General features: G+C 59.7%; 1 protein-coding gene across 1 annotated transcript in view; it reads right to left on the bottom strand.

Moving 5' to 3' along the window:
* PRKCZ (protein kinase C zeta) overlaps positions 1-21,639 on the bottom strand; it is an 85,443-nt gene that overhangs the window by 16,806 nt on the left and 46,998 nt on the right. The window contains 6 exon segments of the mRNA XM_079149675.1: positions 87-184; positions 3,270-3,458; positions 4,589-4,641; positions 6,594-6,675; positions 7,992-8,123; positions 13,630-13,715. Of these exon segments, the coding sequence (XP_079005801.1) occupies positions 87-184; positions 3,270-3,458; positions 4,589-4,641; positions 6,594-6,675; positions 7,992-8,123; positions 13,630-13,715 (640 nt within the window).

Raw genomic sequence — 21,639 nt, 5'->3', positions numbered from 1 at the left:
CACCTGCACCCTCACTGGCAGAGCGCGGAGGACGCACGCTGCCCCGGGGAAACCAGTGGAACCTCAGGACACCTCCTTTCCCTTACCGGCTGGTTGTCTGGAAGCAGGAGTGTAGGCCGACCAGAAAGGGGTTGCTGGATGCCTGCTCGAACACATGCTTCTCTGTCTGCACCCAGTCGATGTCCTGAAATAGAAACCGGGGGTGCTGATGAGGATCCTGAGCATGCACCACCCACGTCCTGGAGGAGGGGAGGCAAAGCAACAGCCTCCATTCTCTGCTCTTGGAAAGACAATGCACAGAGGAAAAGAACACACCCACTGAAGAAATACGTCACCAGCACTGTCACCTCCACCCCACCTCTGTCATCTTGATGCCATCAACCCTCACTGTCACCACCAACCATTAACATACACCTATCTCCAGCCCCACCTCCATCACCCCCAGCCTCCACCACCACCACCACTATCATCATCACCACCATCGCCATCACCATTACCATCATCACCACCATCACCACCATCACCATCATCATCATCACCATCACCACCATCACCATCATCATCATCACCATCATCATCACCATCATCACCATCGCCATCATCACCATCATCACCATCATCACCATTACCATCATCACCATCATCATCACCATCACCACCACCATCATCACCATCACCATCACCATCATCACCACCACCATCATCATCACCATCACCATCATCACCATCACCATCATCACCATCACCATCATCACCACCATCACCACCACCACCATCACCATCATCATCACCATCATCACCATCACCACCACCATCACCATCATCACCATCACCATCATCACCACCACCATCATCATCACCATCATCACCATCACCATCACCATCATCACCACCACCATCATCATCACCATCACCATCATCACCATCACCATCACCATCATCACCACCACCATCATCATCACCATCACCATCATCATCATCACCATCATCACCATCACCATCATCACCATCACCATCATCACCACCATCACCATCATCATCATCACCATCATCATCACCACCATCATCACCATCGCCATCATCACCATCATCACCATCACCATCACCACCACCATCACCATCATCATCATCACCATCATCACCACCACCATCATCATCACCATCATCACCATCACCATCACCATCATCACCACCACCATCATCATCACCATCACCATCATCACCATCACCATCATCACCATCACCATCATCACCATCACCATCATCACCACCATCACCATCATCATCATCACCATCATCACCATCACCACCATCACCACCATCACCACCATCACCATCATCACCATCACCATCACCACCACCATCACCATCACCATCATCACCATCATCACCATCACCATCACCATCACCACCATCATCACCATCATCATCACCACCACCATCACCATCATCATCATCACCATCACCACCACCATCACCATCATCACCATCACCATCATCACCATCACCACCATCACCATCACCACCACCATCACCACCATCACCATCATCACCACCACCATCATCACCATCATCACCATCACCACCATCACCATCACCACCACCATCACCATCACCACCATCACCATCATCATCATCACCATCATCACCATCATCACCATCACCACCACCATCATCACCATCATCATCATCATCATCACCATCATCACCATCACCACCATCACCATCACCACCATCATCATTGTCACCATCACCATCATCATCAGCAAAGCACTCTGGCCTCTGAGCTTTCCATGCACCGCCTTGTGAGCTCTGGTGACAATTTGGGAAGTTGTACTCATCTCATTTAGGACATAAGGATTTGAGTGTGGAGGGCTAAGCAGACCCCCAAGGCCCACAGCTACTGTGTGCAGAAGAGAGTGATGGGATAAACCTGGTAGATCCTGAGGGAGCTGAGGGAGGGGTGGTGAGGGCAGGAGGCTGGGGGCCTGTGTGTCCCAGGAGTGTCAGCTCTGCACCAGCAAGGACCAGGCCTAAGGATGGCAGGAACCAGCGGCATTTATCAATGGAGAACTTTAAAAAGCTCTCAGGCCCCATTCAAAGCACACCCAGCACCTGGAGCGCTCCAGCCCACCTGGCCCCACGCTCCAGACCGGCTCAGCCTCCACACCCATCAACTCCACGTCACTCTTCTCCAGAGAGATCCAATACCCCACCTCTCAACTGCCCACAGAGGGTGCCCTGTGAGAACAAGCTCAAGCAGAAGCAGAGTCCTTCTGAAAGCCTGTTTTCTCGGGCTCTGCAAACTTGACCCCATACGCTCCTTTCACTTTTCAGCTGGCCTGGGGTTTGGAACCCGCACGTGGTGCTGCTGACCAGCAGTGTGGCCATCTCAGAGCCTGTTACCCCAGCTATTAATCATGGGCATCACTACCACCTGTGAGCTTAGAATTTGCCTGTTTGTCAGGCTGTGCGCTGCACAAATGCACCCTGCCAGGAGGACAAGTAAAAACTCAGATCCCGTCTGCTCCAGTGGTCACACCTGCGATCCCAGTTGTTCATGAGGCTGAGGCAAGAGGATCATAAGTTTGAGGCCAGCCTGAGCAATTTAGGAAGCCCTAGCAAGACCTATCACAAAAGAACACACAACGGGCTGGGGAGGCGGCTCAGCGGTCAAGCGCCTCTGGGTTCCATCCCTGGTACCAAAAAAAAAAAAAAAAAAAAAAGAGCTCACAGTTGGAATCGAGATTTGAAGCAGTCCACCAGTGGCCCAGCCCTGACTCGCACCAGGTGTGGAGCTGCTGCCCAGCACCACCCAGCACCACCCTGACCGCTCTTCCCGCGATGCGGTCTCCCATCCTGCTCAGGGACTCTAGGTGAGCCTGAGACTCAGCGCGGGGTTCACCTCAAGGAACCCGCAGCCCTCACCGGGTGCACAGCTGCTGCCCAGAGCCCAAGAAGCTGCAGCACATGTCTGGGCCCCACCCCGCGGGCCCCGGGGTGCATCCCCAGCCTCACAGACCCTGTGTGGACTCCGGCGTGCGACCCCATCCTCGCAGCCCCGTGTGGACCCTGTCGTGTGACCCTGTCCTCACAGACCCCCATGTGGACCCCGGCGTGCGACCCCAGGGAGCATCCCTGCCCCTTCCCGGACTCGGGCGTGTGTCCCCATCCCGCCTGCGTCCCCACCCAGCACGCACCTCGTTCGCCCCCACCCCGCATGCACCCCCACCCCGTGCACCACGTATGCCCCCACCCCCCGCGCGCACCTCGTCGTCGTGGACCAGCTCCTTCTTCACCACCTTCATGGCGTAGACCTGGTCATTCTTCTTCAGCCGCACCAGGAGGACCTTGGCGTAACTGCCGCGCCCGATGACCCTGATGAGGTCGAAGTCCTGCAGCCCGAGCCCCTGAGAGATTTTGATCCCGTCGACCCCATCGATGACAGGCTTCAGGTCCTAGGGAGGGAGCCCCCACAGGGAGGGGCATGTCTGCCAGGCCCCGGGGCTGCTGCTCCGCAGTGCCCGGCACCACCTGCCCTCCTGCGTCTCTGCTCTGGTCACAGAGCCTGGGCTCACCATCCTCTGGCCCCCGCAGACTCCCTTCTCACGGGCTCTGGGCTTCTGAAGGAAGGCGCCAGGCACAGGCTGTGCCCAGGCCGGACCCAGCAGCCAGGCTGAGGACTTGGCTGTGGGTCACGGGCTCCAGGGCCCTCTGGGTGGGACCTGCACCCAGCTGAGCAGGGCCTCCCTCGGTGTCATAGGCATGACTGCTGAGCCTGCCAAGTCTGCCCAGCTCCCCGCGGCGGCCCGAGAACCTGACCAGGAGGAGCAGCGTCCCTCCCGCCCATTACTGTGGCCAGGACATCTGTGGTGGAGGAAGGAGGTGACACAGGGGTGGTCCCAGTGAAAGAAAATGGATTCTGCTGTCCAGTGGCTCCCCATTCTTTCCAGACAGACTGGCTGGGAGAAAACTTGTCTTTTTGTTTTGGTACTGGGATTGAATCCAGGGGTGCTTTACCACTGAGCTACACTCCCAGCCCTTTTTATTTTATTTTGAGACAAGATCTGGCTAAGTCGCTGAGGTAGGGTCTAGTGAGCCTCCTGTTTCAGACTCCCGAGCCGCTGGGATTACAGGTGTACAGGTCTGGCGGTGCAAGGTGCCCCTGAGGGTGTGCAGCACAGCTCTCCCTGCACTGGTTCACCACCAGGGCTGCCTGTGAGGCCCCCGCTCACCTCTTGGTCCCAGCCTGGGAGAGGGTGGGAGAGGGCAGCAGAGTGCTCACCAGGCCAGGGGTGGTTTGTGTGCAGACAGAATGTGATGAAAATCGCAGTCCAAGGCCGCCCTGGCCCTGCTCCGAGGCTGGGACGTGGGTCCCCCACAGCCTGCAGGGCAGCGGCCCCCTTGGGGGGATTTGTAAAGCAAGTGTCAGCAGCAAGACCCAAGGACAAGGTCCTTCTCCAAGATGCCAACAAAGCCCTTCCCACCTGCGGCCAGCAACACGTCCATGACACATCTAGTTCATGCGTAAATTCCCTTCACTGCCCCAGAAATCAGCTTCGTTGATGTGAAGAGGGGGCACGCTTACCTCGGAATCGTCTTTAATGCTGTCGTGTTTCCGGGTTGAAGAAATATACGCAACTAGTGAAGAGAGAAGAGAGAAAAAGGCCATCACACCTGTTGCCAGGAAAATGGCCCGAGAACACGGGTCCTCCAGGGAGACCTGGTGGCCTGGGCCAGGGCAGCAGTGCTCAGGGGCATCCCTGGAGCAGCCACATCAGACTGTAGCTTAAAGTCTTAAGAAAACACAGCCTCCTGGGGTCCACTCAGACCACGGGCCTGGGAACCTGTACTGCCAGCAGGCTTCCCGTGATCCACCTGGAAGACAGTGGGGTCACATCCTGACACACTCACTGTGGGCCTGACGATACTCTAAGTCAAAAAGGCACTTAGCGCACCTATCCCTTCAAATGTGATAATGCAAGTGCTCAGAAATGTCCCCTCCTTCAGTTAGACAGAAACATCCAACACAACACCTGCACTGCCATAAAGCTGAGAATCCTAAGTAGAGCTACTGTTGAGTCTGGGACGTGGCAGCCTTATCATCCTGGCGTTTGACCTTCCAGCCTTTGTCCTAAGACTACGCACACGCATGCAGGAGGCAGGAGCTCGTGGATGGCTGGGTGGATGGATGATGGATGGCTGGGTGGATGGATGATGGATGGCTGGGTGGATGGATGATGGATGGCTGGGTGGATGGATGATGGATGGCTGGGTGGATGGATGATGGATGGCTGGGTGGATGGATGATGGATGGCTGGGTGGATGGATGATGGATGGCTGGGTGGATGGATGATGGATGGCTGGGTGGATGGATGATGGATGGCTGGGTGGATGGATGATGGATGGCTGGGTGGATGGATGATGGATGGCTGGGTGGATGGATGATGGATGGCTGGGTGGATGGATGATGGATGGCTGGGTGGATGGATGATGGATGGCTGGGTGGATGGATGATGGATGGCTGGGTGGATGGATGATGGATGGCTGGGTGGATGGATGATGGATGGCTGGGTGGATGGATGATGGATGGCTGGGTGGATGGATGATGGATGGCTGGGTGGATGGATGATGGATGGCTGGGTGGATGGATGATGGATGGCTGGGTGGATGGATGATGGATGGCTGGGTGGATGGATGATGGATGGCTGGGTGGATGGATGATGGATGGCTGGGTGGATGGATGATGGATGGCTGGGTGGATGGATGATGGATGGCTGGGTGGATGGATGATGGATGGCTGGGTGGATGGATGATGGATGGCTGGGTGGATGGATGATGGATGGCTGGGTGGATGGATGATGGATGGCTGGGTGGATGGATGATGGATGGCTGGGTGGATGGATGATGGATGGCTGGGTGGATGGATGATGGATGGATAAATGGTGGATGTTTCCTAGGAGCCTCTTTCATGTGGGGTGCTGAACTAAGTGCTTCATGCCTGTGGCCTGTTTCATCCTTCGAAGGCCCCCAAGAACCAGAGCACTCATGCATCTGTCAGAGCCCACAAGGGTGTGCAAGCTCAGAGCTGGGTCATCTCTAAATGCTTATCATTAAAAAGAAAGCGGGGGATCGTGGCCATACCACCCTGAGTGCACCTGACCTCACCCGATCTCTGAGGCTGAGCAGGGCTGGGTCTGGTTAGGCTGTGGGAAAAAAGGGTGCCCTTTCCCAAAGGACCCCACAGAAACCCGAGGGCAGGGCAGCAGCCACTCCTGGCAGCAGCCCTCAGGCCTTCCCACGGAGGCCAGCCCTGCAGCACCAGCTGCTTTCTAGAACTCTCAAGTCCAGGCCGGGGAGCTCCTCACTCCAGGTTCCCAGGACAGCGCTGCACGGGGGAACCACCACCTTGCTGGGAACTGTAGGGGGCCCGGGGTCGTCCCCAGCTCTGTGGGAGGGCGGCCATGCTTGCCCATGCTGACTCTTGGGCACCAGGTCGGGGGCAGGACAGGTGGCCAGGAAGGGGAGGCCAGTGGAAAGTGGACTGGGGCGGGAGGAGCCCGGCCAGCCGGGCGGGAGGAAGCAGTGCCTACTTCCGTCGGTCTCCTGAGCGGGGAGGCCCACGCCGTCCTTCTTCTCATCGACTGGAGGCTCCTGGGAAGGCATGACAGAATCCTGCCAGAGAGGGGTGCGTGGCTGTGGCTTTCCACGGCCAGGTGCTGTTCCCTGCCCACGGTGGCGTGCCACCCAGAGCATAGTGGCCAGCTGCTGCCCTGCGCACAGGAAGGGGACAGCTGCCCAGGCTCCGTGGGCGGAGGTTGTGCGGGACCTCGGGCTGTGGCCTTCCCGGCCGGGTCTTCTATTTTTTTATTTTGGCTGTATTTGCTTGAGGTGCTGGGTCGAACCCCCGGCGCTCTGCCACTGAGCTGCACCCCCAGACCTTTTCATTTCTTATCTTAAGACAGGGCCTCCCTAGTTGCCCAGTTGGCCTTGACCTTGCCGTCCTCCCGCCTCAGTGTCACAGCGGCCAGGACCCCAGGTGTGGCCTTCTGCCTGGCCGCAGGTGCCTTGTAACACGGGGTGCTTCACAGTGCGGCGCCCCCCACCGCATCACCTGTCTTCAGCAGCCAGACCCCAAGCATCATCCCAAGGGCGCTCGGGATCCCACACAGCTGACAGCACCAGGAAGCACCGCCCACTGGGCTCCCAACGCCGGCCCGCGCAGCTCTGGCTGCCCACGCCTGCGCTGGGCTTGCTTCCGCAGGCAAACATGGGCCTGGGGAGCACACCAGGCACCATCCTGGTTTCTGGATTGCAGGCCTGGAAGGACCCCGGGTCTGGGGGCGTCAGCAACACCAGGCTGACACCCTGGTCCAGACTCGGGTCCTGCCTGGTGAGGGGTGGGCACGCCACCCCAGAGGCCTTGTACTCCACACACGCACAAGACGCAGATGATCCACACTCCAGATGGGGGCATGGCCACCGCCTGGCCCTCAGCAGTGCTGGGGGCTTCGTGCGTAGTCCTGGTGCCCACTCTCACAGTGCAGCAGGACTCGGGGGTGGCTGGAATCGTGAGTGGTGGAAGACTGGCCAGCAACGCGCCTGAGCCCAGTCCCAGCGCTTGGGACTGATGGCGGAAGGAGCCGCCCTTACCGCCTGGCCTCTGGGCCTCACTGATGCTTCGGGGCAGGGTCTCTAGCATTCAGAGCAGGCTGGGGTGCTACAGACGGGCCCAGCTTCACCTGCGGGGCCCTGAGTCTGCTTCGCAGCTGGGGAACAGAGGGGGCCGCCCACGCCCCACCTGTGGAGGGCACTGGAGGCCTCCCAGGAACCCTGGGGTCCTATCCCAGGTGCTGCATGGCCATCTCTGGGGCACATAGGAACCCTTCCTGTCTGGCTAGGGGTGGGGACAATGGGTCACAAGGCCAGCCTAGACCATGGGCTGGAGGCTGCCCCCACAACCTGTGCTCCCGGGGCCGGGCCTGACTCACCATATGCCTTCTGCAGGTCAGCGGGACGAGGCTGTGGCAGCGCTTATGGACCAGCAGCTTGCAGTGGACGCATCTGTAGCCCTGCCTGGCCAGACCCCATATCCTTTCGCTGCACTGGCCACAGTACGCTTTCTGCAGATGGGAGGGCAGTGTCAGGCTCCGGCTCTGCCGAGGACAAAGGCAGGCCACACCTTGCACATCCTCTCAGACCTCAGGTGGGGCACCAGGAACCCAAACACGCCACTCCCGCGAGCCAGGCTGCTCCTCCCCAGGCCGGGAGAGGCCTGGAGCCACACTCCCTGTGCAGCAGACGCTGCCTCAGCAAGGCCTCCTTGCTTGCAGGGGCAGGGGCTGCAGCACCCACCAGGCTGGTGCTCTCTGGGCGGGGCGGTCCAGGCTGAGAAGAGCAAGGGGGAGGTCCCTCCGACCCTCCTTCAAACTGTCACCTGTGAATGAGGACCTGGAAAGTGAGCCTGCTGGCATCCGACACCATGGCCACCGACTGCTGCAGGGCAGCTTGCCGTGATCCTAGCGGGCTCCTCGGGTTTTGACTTGGTGGCACTGGGGATGGAGCCCCAGTTCTGTCTACCACTGAGCTGCAACTCCAACCCTTTTTATTTCTTATTTTGAGAAGGGGTCTTGCTGAGCCACCCAGACAGCTTCAACTGGCCATCCTCCTGCCTCAGCCTCCCGAGTTGCCGGGATGACAGGCATGGCCATGGCACCTGACATTTAGTATCTTTCAATTTTGAACTTTGAATTTTGATCTTTTGTTCTTCGTGACTCTCACCAACCTGAAATTAATTATGAGCTCGTCCTGTGATATTTTCGTGGATTTCCGAATTTCACAAGATGCATGCAGACGAACGTCTTTGTCCGATGCTGGCTTCTGGCTCAGTCCGGTGCCTCTGCTGTGTGCACAGGGACCTGGCTTCCCCTCTGGAACTTTCCCCAGGTGCAGCTCTTGTGCTTTTGCTCTTGGCTATCACTCTCAACCCAGGCCTTTCTTCTTGGAGAGCTCAAGTCATCCTGACTTCGGTATACGAGGTGACGACATTGGCTTAGGAAAGCTGACTGAGCCCTGGCTACAGGGACCACCCGGAAGTCAGATTCTCATCAGAGCGGAGCCTTGCCAGGAAGCCAGGGCCCAGGGCTCGGGCAGGTGGTAGGCCAGCACCGAGGACAGTGCCCACCACATGCTTGTCCTGGACACAAAAACACGTGCGCACACGCATGTGCATGCAAACACACACACACCATTGCTTTTAACTTTGGTACAAGAAAAAAAAATCATCCCAGGTCCTCACACGTTTCCTGATTCCGCTCCCCACCAGGGAAGGCGCTACCTTGGGACGCTCTGCCGTGCACACAGGGGGCAGGGCTGCACAGGCTGGGCTGGGCTCAAGGACCCCAACTGGGCCAACACAGTCTCACGCCAGTGGGAAGCTCCTGAATGCAGGCTTTCCAAAGTCAAGAAGGGGCTACCCTACACAGGCCAGTTTCCATTCTCTGTCACATCTATAACCCTGAAGAACACCAGTCACCATTTATGGAACTATTTTAAAAGGCCGCGTTTTTGATCTAATGTGCTAAATGCACTTAGCTTTCTCTAAGTCTCCATTTAACATCATCGTCGGCAGTGCTCGGATCCCATGGAGGGGGATTCACAGCTCCTAAGTGCCTTCACAGATTAACGAAGACTCCTGTTCTTGGGACCGTGGCCAGGGGTTAGGCCAGGACAACTGCTAAGACACCTCTTCCACATGTCCTTTGTACAGGAGGGAGGCTGCCAACACTTTGCCAACAGATTTTTTAAAATCTACACTTGAATTATTAACATTTTAAGAAAATGTGCCATCAAAAAAATAAAATCAAGAGCCCCAAGTTTCTATTCACAAATTCACACAAATTAAATGATCAATAGTCTATTTATATGCTGCCAGTTTGTTCCTTGCTCATATTTTTAATCATGTATTCTAATTTTTAAACATAATAAACACATTTGAAATTTTTCAGCCAGTCTAAGTCTTCTGTCTGGGTTTTTGCTGGCTCTTACTCTGGATGCCCAGTTTCCTGCTACCCTATGTGGTTTTGGATTGTGAGCTCAGATGCTGTGTGCATGTATCTGCGGGAATCCTTTGAGGCTGGCTTAAAGAGAATTGTGTTTGCTGCTGCCAGCCACCTGGGGGCACTGCTGGGCTGTGCCCATTTGATGGTATGAATCTAGACGCAGGTGTGAGGCCCAGCTTGATGCTCAAGCTCCTGGGAAGAGTGTCCCTTCCTCCTTTTCACATGAAGTTTAAGAGAGCTGCTTTGCTGTCCCCTGCTTTGCTGACTGGGACTGTTTCATGCTGATGGCAGGTTGGGTGTAGGTTCCTCACAGGCCTGAATTATCCCAGCAAACAACTCCAAGTCTCTAGTCAGGTGGCAGCAAATCTCAGCTGCAAGTCAAATGCAGCCCTTCTCTTGTCTGGGTAAAAGAAGTTTTGCCAGAACACAGCCACACCTGCTTGCCCATGTACTGCCGGTCACTGCTTGCATCCACAGGAGTGCATGGTCCCAAAGGCCAAGACATGAACTTGGCTTCTTTACAGGAAATGCTTGCTAACTGAGCACAGTTGCTTGGCATCAAAGCACTCAGGAGAAACTATTTTTTTGAAAAAATATTTTTAGTTGTAGATGGACAAAATACCTTTATTTTATTCATTTATTTTTACATGGTGCTCAGGATCAAACCCAGTGCCTCACACTTGGCAGGCAAGTGCTCCACCACTGAGCCACGACCCCAGCCAAGGAGAAACCCCTGATGGCCCGCCTCAGAAGCATCGTCTGAGCCCACCTCCCCTCCCCACCCTCAGACTTCTCCTCCCTAGGGACCCAGTGAGCACATGGTCTCCCGTCCTCTCAAATAAAGGTCCAAGTCCTTGGACAGTCCACCTGGCAGGCCCTGTAGCGCGGGTGTCTGTGTGCATAGCACAGGGCTGTCTGGCCACTGCAGCAATCGCTGTGGCTCAGGCCCCAGGAGCAGGTGGCTCGTCCACAGGGACTCCAGGTACTTCCTGTGAAACTGGGCAGATCTCCCTTAGTAGCACACCTGTGGGTAGCGTGTCCCTCCCTGTGGACAGACAGGAGCCCCGTCTGCACATTTCCTATGCACCCAAAAGGAGGCCCTGTCTGCCGCAGCACACACGCTTCCCTGGGCATTAATGCCCCTGACATCGGCCAACCACAACCACCAGGTCCTGCTCTGTCCAGGAAGCCAACCTGCAGGCGAGCCTCATCACTGACCACTGAGCTGTTTTGGTCTCTTAGTCTTCTGGTTTTAATTGCTATCAACATTTTTCTGTATGGTTTTTGTTTTAATTTGTTTGGAAACTGCAGAAATCTGGAGCATCCAGGCTGGTCGCTGCTGGCTGGTTTTTCTTTACCAGTCTGCATCACTTCCAGTGGTTTTTTTTGGGAGGGCCAGTAGTGCTAGCACTAGGGATTGAACCTGGGGCCATAAGCTTAACAGGCAAATGCTGCCCTGTGACCTCCATCCCCAGACCTTTTAAATTGAGGCAGGGTCTCACTGAGTCACCCAGGCTGGCCTTGAACTGCGATCTGGGATGGCAGGTTTGGCCACCATCCCCGCTCACTTCTAGCTTTTGGGATTTTTTTTAACCTCGCAACACCTGCCACTCACTCAGATGTGAGCCAAGGGCATGGCCTTCCCCCTCCTGCCTGTCTCCACACGGCTGGCTGGGTGATCCCTCCCGGCCACAAGACAGGCTCGGTCCCTGAGGGTCCCAGCTCCCTGCACTGACAGCTGCACCCTGTCCACATCCTAGGGTTCCGGACCACACTGCCACCCATGTGTTCTCTCCCTATGACTCTCCCACTGAATCTTTTCCTTTCGGAAGCTGAAGGGGAGGCAAAGAGGAAGCCAACTCACCAGGTGGCCCAGGGGCCAAGCCCTGGCTCACTGTTGGGGCAGGTGTGCCACTCAGGGCCTGCCCGCCCCTGCAGAACAGCCCTGGTGCTGCCCAGGGCCCTGGCCTGTCTTGAGGGTGGGTGTGAGCTTCGTCTTGGCAGAACCAGTCAGTCAGACACAGGAACGAGAGAAGGGCTTCGAGAATTCTCTGATGCTGGGTGGTGGGCTGTGGGGTCTGCCGGAGACGCTGCCTCTCATCAGAACCAAGCAGGCTCCCGGGTTTAGCAGAGAAACTGCTGGCCCCAGAGGGAGCTGGTCAGTTGCCCATTTGTAGATAAGCGTAGGGGCAGCAGGTACAGACCCTGGGCTGTGTATGTCCACTTCCGCACACCTTGACCGCTGGCCCCGACTGTTGTTGGCTCACAGTGAAGCTTGCGTCCACTCTGCTGGTCGGCCCAGAAGCAGGGCCAGGGCCCTTCATTCCTGCCCTGCAGCCTCCGTGTGGCACTTGTCGCCCTTTCCTGCCTCTTGCTCGGTGACAGGTCTGTCCCACGGTCCCCTGCGTTGGCATGGCTCCCAGAGGCCGCCTGCGTCTCGGCAGACACCCCCCATCTCTTCTCGTCCCCAGCGGAGACCCCAGGACTCCCAGTGATCTTCCTCCGATCATTAATTATAATACAGGATAAACTTGCGTCTCACTTGTACCTACTGTGTGCCGTGTGGGGACACAGCCTCAAGGGGCTGTCCCTGTCCCCACCTGTTCCCAGAGTGCTACGCACAGTGGGACAGCCACGGTCAGAGTCAGGAGGAACCAGCAGGCGCGTCAGGTACATCCTGAGTGGCAGTGGGGAACCCCCACTGGGCCCTCGGGCCTACCTCCAGGGCTGCACTCACAGGCCACCGCCTCCCAAAAGTCTAGAGGCCCCAGCAGCACCCACTCATCTTCCTAGGTGCTGGCCTGCGGGTCCCCTAGCCTAGCACTCTCTGTGCTCCTCCATGCCGGCCTCAAGGGGCAGGAGGCCCAGGCCCACAGAACCTCCCGGAGGCTGGGGGACCGTCCAGAGCAGGGGCGGTACCCACTGAGGGCTGGGCTGGCCTGGGCTGCCTCGGAGCAGAAGGGAGAGGAGTCCACGCTGGCAGTGGCTGCCGCTGGCCCAGATGCCCACGCAGCCTCCCTGCAGCTCTCACTGCAAACGCCCTGTCACCGTCACCCGACCTGCAGACAGGACAGAGGGTGGGCCCTGCCCGAGGACACCGCAGCTGGAACCAGCCAGCAACACGGAGGCCCTGAGAGGTCGCCACAGCCACTCAGGGTGGGGCCTCTGCCCAGCGTGGGGACCATGGCAGGAAAGTGAGGGGCCGCAGGGAGACCCGTGCTTCCAGGTGCCCGGCCCCTCGCAGCCTGGGCGCCGCTCACTGTGAAGCGGGAGCACAGGCGCATCGTGAGAGGGAGGGAAGCGGGCAGCGTGTCCCAGGAGGGCAGTGAGGACCCCGTCCCAGGAGGGCGCGAGCCCAGGGAGGCGGGGCTGCCTGCAGGCTCCCAGGGCCACTCTGGACGAAGCAGGCCAGGCCCTCAGTGCCACTGAGCGCTGAGCGGGGTCACATCACAGGGAAGGCAGAGGGACACCATGGGCCCCCACGGGCTCAATGGCCCCGGACGCCTGCCGACAGGAGCCCGGCTGGCAGGAAACTGGGCTGGAGGCAGCAGGCACGGAGGCCACTCACCCTGTTAAAGCGCCTGGCCTGGAAGAGGTGGCCGTTGGCGCGGTAGAGCTTCCTCCATCTCCGGGCTCCCCGGCGGTAGACAGACTCTGGAAAGGAGGCGAGAAAGGCGTGAAGGACTGCATCGCAGCGGTGGCCCCGCTCCCTGCCCAGGGCGCAGTGGGGACAGCCCGCTCCTGTCCAGTGGCTGGGGCCGTGGCCACCTCCGGCCTGGGGGACACCAGCCTTGCAGTGATAGCTTCCCAGCGACCCCCAGCCTCCCCATGACGAGGGGACACGACCCGAGGCACGGACAGCACGGAGCAGAGGGTGTCCCTGCAGGGCCGGCAGGACTGGGGGAGGCCGGTGCCGCCCACAGACGGGCTCATGTTCCATCCTGCCCGCCCCTCCAGCCCCCCAGGAGAATCAGGCCCTGTGTTCACCCAGGGCCTGTTCAAATGGGCCGTGGTGTGTAAGCAGTGCCGACTGAGTGGACGGCGCCACCAGCCCAGGAGGCAGAGAGAGGCGGTGGCTGCTGCTGACCAGCCCAGGTGACTCGCGAGACCCGGCACCCCCTGCTCAGTCCCCTTTGGCCCGACACCCGGGCCCAGGAAAGCCAAACCTGGCAAATCGCAAGTGACCAAAAGCACAGTTCAAATAACTCAGACTGGCGGGGACAGCGTGGCAACCAGAGCCGCGGGCCGCACGGCAGGCACAGCCAAAGCTGCCACAGATGACGGAGAGCTCTGCCCCAAAACAGTCCACGGCAAAGGGGCCCAAGCCCAGCGGAAAGGCCACCAGCACCCCGGAGGGAATCACGGAATGCCTTAGGACGAGCAGGCCCCGCTTGGCTGGCGGCAGCCACAGCAGGTCGCAGCAACCCGCTCCTCTCCCTTTAAATGGGACGCGGCCCGGCCAAGAGGCCAGGCTCCTCTGGGAGACAGGGCCAATGTCCTCGGCAGGCCCCACGGGGCTTCCCACGCCCAAAGCCTGGTGTCACTCGCTCCCCGGAGTTCCAGCCTCTGAGGAGACACCCAGACAGCGGCACTGCCGTCCAGCCATCGTCTGCCCGGGCTTCGGGCCTGGGGACCACAGGAGGCCCATCAGCCTCCAGGCTCTGAGGAGGCTGGAGAACCCCACCGGCCTCTGCCCACAAGGACTGGACGTGTCTTGCCCAACATCCAGACGCTGGGGGAGGCTCTGATGCAGGGACAGACCAGGACCCGTTCTCTGGCTCCTCTGCCCAACACGCCTGTTCCTTGAGGGCTGACCCCTCAGATTCCTCCGGAGAGGAAGGGCTCAAAGCACCTCGCAGAGGCCAGACTGAGCAACCAGCCCCGAGGGGATAGGACAGAGAACCTGCAAGAGCCCCAGGGTGTGGGGCACAGTGGTGACAGGTGACCAAGATACACAGCACCCTTGCTGGTCACGGCCAGGAAGCTCAGCTCCACTGGCACTGGATGTCCCCACGCGCCTCCTTCGGCCCTGGGGACAGTACTTGGAGATGAGGCCTCAGGAGATGATGGGGAACCAGGGCACAGGGTGGCCCTGCTCTGATGGGATGTGTGTCCTTGCAAGAGGAGCCAGAGACAGGAGGACATGGACAGAGGGTGCCCAGGGGTGCTTTCCCACAGCCCCAGGGCCAGCTCAAAGCCTCCTGCCTGGAAGGAAGCAAGGTCCCGCGATGCACACGGCTCCGGGTGGCGCTTTCTCTCGGCACCTGCCCCACACCACACGTGAGCCAGCAACTGCGAGCAAGGGGCCTGAGGCACCGCAGAAGGGACACAGCAACTTCCTTCCCGGAGGCACAGGCAGCGTCCTAACCAGAGGGAGGCCAAGGACAAAAAGCAGGAACTGGCGGCCAAGCACACTCACCTTCCCGAGCCAAGGCCACTGCATCCGGGCCACACTGTCTGCAAAGCGCAGGTGACAAAGGTCAGCCTGGCAGGGCACCACAGGGTGGCCGTGAATGAAGAGAGAAGCAGAGAGGACAGGCGCGTCTCAGGACAGCGGCCGGAGGCCAGCCGTCTCCAGTCTATAGCCCACCCTGCCTGCAACACGGGGCTTCCTCACCGCATAAGAAGTGAGCCGGCTCCTTCCAGTTTGCTTTCCCTCTGCAGTCGAGGGCCGGCTGCTGGGGCACACTCTGACGAATGCAGGGCTCTGGGGCCCGAGGGCGTGCCCAGCCCCCTCCTCCGCGCCAGCTCCCCAGAGCAGAGTTCCCCGGGAGGAGCTTCAGAGCCACGGCCCAGCATCACCTCAGGTGAAACAGGGGAGCCCCTGGGGCGTCCGACCCACACTGGGGACAGTGCCTGAATCACAGAGACAGCTGGGCATCCCTCAGTTTAAAAATGTATCCTTAGCCAGTTGCCTGGCCACGGCTGTGATCCCAGCAGCTCACGAGGCCAAGGGAGGAGGATCAGGGCCAGGATCAGTTCAGGGCCAGCCTCAGCAATGGTGAGACACTAAGCAACTCAGTGAGACCCCGTCTCTAAGTAAAACACAAAACAGGGGGTATGGCTCAGGGGTGGAGTGCCCGAGTTCAATCCCCCAAAATCTGTGGAGACTTTTTATTTGCAGTCACTTAGTGACTGTAGATTCAGAAGGTGGTGGGGCAGCCCCCGCGTCCACACCGCCTGCTGCCGCGGCCCGCCTGGCCTGGGCAGGCTGAGAGCGGAAGGCTGGGCCCTCTGGCCGCTCAGTCCACATTCGCTGCTGCCCCTCTGCTTTCCTTAGAGAAGTGCTTTTCTGAGAGCAGCTCAGAAGCGGGGCTGCGGCCAGAGTCCCCACAGGCCCTTGCTGGGCCCCCTGCCTGCTCCATTTGCCACTCCTCATCTACCCCACCCAGGGGCGGCGGGTGGTGCATCTCCCTGTCGACCCCACGGTGCTGCGGAGGTCGCCCAGGGTCTCTCCCAGGTGGGACAGTGCACGGGTCCTGACCCAGGTGAGCGCCTTCCTCAGCCCAGGTCTCCCTGAGGGCTGCGGCTGCTCCATCCAGGAGGTGTCCACACCTGGCATGACCCATGGGAAGGTCCCTAAGTGCAGGTCGCCCTGGACCCAGTCAGAGTCCGCTTGGCTCTGGGCTGGGACATGGGGAGGGGATGAGACCTGGGCACTGCCCCGGGCCATGGGGACGCAGCTGCCCACACCCCACGCAGACCAGTCGCATTATCCGACTTGGGTGTGGCCTGGAAGGTGAGGGTGCTGTTCCTGACTCAAGCGGCAGTGCTATGACAGAAATGGACACGTGTGTGGGCAGCTTTCTGGGCACAGCCCTGACCCCAGGCTGCCCCTGGTGAGGGTGGCTGCGAGCCCATCTGCAGACCAGCCCAGGTGTGCTGGGGGGCCTCCATGGGGGGACTGGACCTGGCCAGCTGGTCTCCACCAAGGCCCTGGACGGGCACAGTGGATGAGCTGCCCATGGCAGGTTAGCCCTTCAGCTGGCAGTGAGGTCAAGACCCAGCGCTGGCTGGGGCAGAGGGCTGGGGGATGGCGCATGCCCGGGGCCTCAGCCCACCATCGCTGAGCCAGGCGGGAAAAACGTGGGCCGCTCCTCTCCATCCGAAGCCCTGACCCCGGAGGAGCCTCTGAGTGCTATAATTAGGCCGCTGCAGGAGGCGTGAGGAGTCTGTTCCCAAAGCAACCCAGCAGCCCAGCACTCTGCTAGGGCAGGAGCTCTGCAGAGCTAAGCTGGCAGCAGGCAGAGTGACCCGGCCCAGCCCAGATCAGGGCCTGCAGGGGCAGAGCCGGGGTCCCAGCAGCGGGCCCAGCTGGCATCGGAGGCCTTCTGGGCTCACTGGACGGGCCCTGCCCCACGGTGCCTGGGCTGGGGCCCGCCGGTGCTCCCACCTCAGGACAGTGGCCTCCTGCAGCAGTCCAGAGGTGCCACCTCCAGGCTCAGGGCCCTCTGGGATGGCCACCTCTACTGGGCCCCAGGCCCCCATAGCATCTCCCACACTTGACTCAGGGGACACAGTAGTGGCTGCTCTCAGGTGTCCAACCGCAGGTGTCCAGCCCTCCTGGAAGTCGAGTCCATTCATGACAGACCAACCCCAGAGCTCCCTGCGCTCGCTGGCTGCATCTAGCTGCTAGGTGACCTGGGTGCTCAGGAGTGACTGAGCCTGGCATGGACCTCACTGGGCCTCAACCCGGGCACTGGCCTCGCTGGAGGCCCACAGAGTCTGGACATAGCCCCAGGACGCCCGCGTGAGCCTGTGCTCGTCCACGTCCACTGTGGCTGGAGTCCTCACCACAGTCCTTCAGGGCTGGCACCCAGGGTGCTGTGAATGAGAAAGGCTGGCCCTTCTGCACCAGGCTGGCCAGGCAGGCACCGGTCAAGTGCAGGGGGCAGGAGGTGCAGCTGGGGCTGAGACGAGGGGCCAGGGCCAGTGGCTGCATTTCCAGCCACTGAAGGGCCTCCGGCCGAAAAGAAAGGCGGGAGAGGGCATCTCCAGGAGGGGCAGGCTGTGGGCCTCGGCACTGGGCGGGGCAGCTGCTGCAGTGGGCAGCCAGGACTCCCGAGCCCAGGGCACGTCCCCCACAGCCACTCCACCACAGCAGATGCGGAAGCAGCCACGAGACGAGGTGGCCGTGGGTGAGCTCTCTCTGGCGTCCGTCCTCCGGCGGCCCTGAGGCCACATGCAGGTCCCGCTGGGGGCTCTCAGGACAGGCCCAGCCCCAGCACGTGGGAAGGGAAACAGCCCAGGAGAGAGCAAAGTGAGCTGGAGGTCAGTGGGCCTCCAGCAACCGGGCAGGGCAGCCCAGGAGTACCCCAGGGACTGTGGCCTGCAGGTGGCCACCAGGTGACCCCACACAGTGGTGTGGCGAGGAGGTGCACCTGAGTTGTCAGGGCCAGGGCTGTGTGGGCAGGGTGCACGAGGGCCTGTTGCCATGAGTCTCAGGTTCCCTTGTGGACCTGGGAACAGACCACTGTCCAGGCTGGGCCATGACTTCCTAGTCCACCTGGCTTCCACAGGCGGTCCTGCCCCAGCCCTGGGATTCTCATCAGGGGTCCACACCAATCAGAGAAGGGCATTCCCCAGTGATGTCACAGCTGGGCAGTCACATGACCCAGACGGTCCAATTAGGCTGCAGAGTGACTTCACGTCAGGCTGACAGGGTGGGGCAGGGTGGGCCTGGGGAGCTGCCATACCGTGAGTGCCCAGAGAAGGCTGGGAGAAGCCCAGGCCACTCTCTGGGCACTGCCCACTGCCCACTGCCTGCAGCCAAGCAACCGAGGGTAGCACCTGCATGCTCACTGGGGCCCCGGGGCCACCTGCTGCCAGTGTGTGGTTCTGAAGCTGAGACTTGTGAAATGAGCCTTGTCCCCCCACAGTTTCCCACTGAGGAAGGACACAGGACTTGGAGGCGTCTCTCTGTGCCTGGTGAAGTGGGGACACGAGCCACATGGGGGTACTGGGCAGCAGGTAGAGGTCCCTGGGCCTCACCGGCCTCACCAGCCCCGCCTGCGGGAACGCACAGGCCAGGTTCCCCAGGGGTAAAAGGGGATCCTCGGGTGAGCTTGGTGGGAAAGCAGCAGGGCACCTCCCAGAGCAGCCCAGAAGCTCCACGCTGTACCACAGACCCCCAGAGGATCCCATTCACTCTTGCCAGGAACCCAAGCAGGAGACAGGAGACAGGACACATCCACAGAGGGCACACCAAGGGATCGCATCTCTGAATTATTTCTTTTTGATACCAGGGATTGAACCCAGAGGTGCATAACCACTGAGCCATAGCCCCAGCCCTTTTTAATTTTTTGTTTTGTTTTGTTTTGTTTTGTTTTTGCTGTGCTGGGGATCGAACCCAGGGCCTTGTGCATGCAAGGCAAGCACTCTACCGACTGAGCTATCTCCCCAGCCCGCTTTTTAATTTTTTGAGACAGGGTCTCACTGAGTTTTTAGTTGCTTAAGGCCTTACTAAGTTGCTGAGGCTGCTTTTGAACTTGTGACTCCCTGCCCCAGCCTCCAACATCTCTGATTCTTAAAATGAGAAAATGCTTAAGCAACGGGGCTTCCTTGAACTGGTGTGGTGAGGGCTGGCGGGCACTCCCAGGCAGTGGACCGTAGCCAGTGCTGCAGAGGAGGAGGCTGCCTGTGGATCCCCAGCACCGTCCCTATCACCAGACGCCTTCGGGTCATTAAGCCTGTGACACCGGGCAGTGACGACAGTCCCCCAGGTGGCTTGCTGCAGGAGCTGAGGTTGCAGGGCCTACGCTGTCCTGACAGACCGTGGCCCCGGAAATGACCGGGAACCAGTGTCCAGTTTCTACAGAATCGTGCCAGCCTCCAGGTAGTCACGCACAAATTCAGCCTGGACACCCCTCTCCAGGCCGGGGGCCCGGCAACAGAGTTACTAACAGGACGCCCACAGACCGCCCCTGCTCCCTGCTCCCCAGCTCCACCTCCCACAGACCCGGAGCCGAGGCCGGGTCGCCCGCACGGAGCCGCACGCCCGCACACGGCCAGGCAGAGGCGCTGCAGCGAGGCAGCCCCACCAGGACAGCGCGCTTCGTGGACACAGAACACACAGGGCAGAGCCAGGAGCTCCGCTCTCCTCAAGAACAATGGACAGAGGCTGGGACACAAAGAGGCGCTGTGCTGACCAGCGCTGGCCCCGCCTGCAACCAGGTGCGCTGTGAGGCTGAGGCAGGAGGACAGCAAGTTCAGGCCAGCCTCAGCAAACAGCAAGACCCTGTCTCAAAACGAAGATCAGGGAGGGCTGGGGACGCGCCTGCTGGTGAGCACCCTCGGTCCAATCCCAGGGTCACGCGGGACCCTTGGAAGACGGCGGACAGCTAAGGGTGGGAAGATGAGGGGCAGGGAGGTGTGCCCCGGGCCCACGTCTGGGGTGCTGCTGCAGAGCGTCGAGGACAGGAAACAGGCAGTCTGGGCGGGGCGCCCTCCCGGCGTGCAGGGGGGCTTCTCACCATGTCCCCCTGGGTAGAGCAAGAGTGGGGGCCCGCTCCTGGGGTCTCTTAAGGCCACTGGTCCTACCTGGGCACCACTCTCAGGAGCCTAGTCACCCCCAGAGCCCCAATCAACACATGGGGGCACAAAGCTTCAGTCCGTAACATTCCACCCCACGGCCCCGACTACGCCCTCACCTAGACACTCCATCCGGACGGCCCGTCTCACCTCACTCCAGCGTCCCCTCTGAAGTGGAAGGTCCAGACTCAACTGTCACCTGAGTCAGACCCGAGGAGGCAGCCGAGAGCCACCCTGAGGCCACATTCCTCTCCCACCAGGAGCCTGCGCAACTGCTTCCAGAAAGCAGCGATGGACAGGCCTGGGAGAGACGGCCCGAGAGGAAGGAACGCAGGAAGGAAGGTGCTGCCCCAGCAGGCCAGACCCAGAGCTGACCTCTGGTCTGACCTCTGCCCTCCTGGCCACTCTCGAGATCAGGAGAAAGGGAATTAGGAGCAGTAACCCTGAAGGTCAGCATGAAGGTCAGCATGAGTGTGAGGCTTTGCTAAACCCTAAACCCCATGGTCGAGAACAAGACCCCGAGACACAGACCTCATGCCCCAGATTTAAAAAGCACACCTCAGTTCAGATAAATTCAATGTCTCCCCTCGTCCCCGAGACTGCTGAAGCAGACGGCGCCAACATGTCTTAAAGGATCCAAAGAGAAAGAAAAGGTCACCCCAAGGAACGAAGCCCACAGGTGACTTTCCAGCAGAGATGACAAAGTCACCAGATGATGCACTAAACTGAGAAAAGGAAATCACCACCTGCCACGTCCCAACGCCCAGCGGAGAGTCTCATAATAGGGGTGGCTGGGCACAGGCCATGCCTGCAATCCCAGTCACTGGGGGCCGAGGCAGGAGGATCGCAGGCTGGAGGCCAGCCTCAGCAGTGTAGTGAACAGGCCTTGGGCTACAGCTCCCTGGTGCAGCGCCTGCCCAGTGCTTGTGAGGCCCTGGCTCAGTGCTGAATAAAAAGAAGAAAAAAGTCGTGTTTCTGCACAAGAAAAACCTGTCAGTCGGTTGTCAGCAAGTCGGTGCTAAAAGAAACGCAAAGAACGCTGGGTCGA

This window comes from Sciurus vulgaris (assembly GCF_902686455.1).
Source record: "Sciurus vulgaris genome assembly, chromosome: 1".
NCBI classification, from domain to species: Eukaryota; Metazoa; Chordata; class Mammalia; order Rodentia; family Sciuridae; genus Sciurus; species Sciurus vulgaris.
This window is presented reverse-complemented; position numbering and strand designations above follow the sequence as displayed.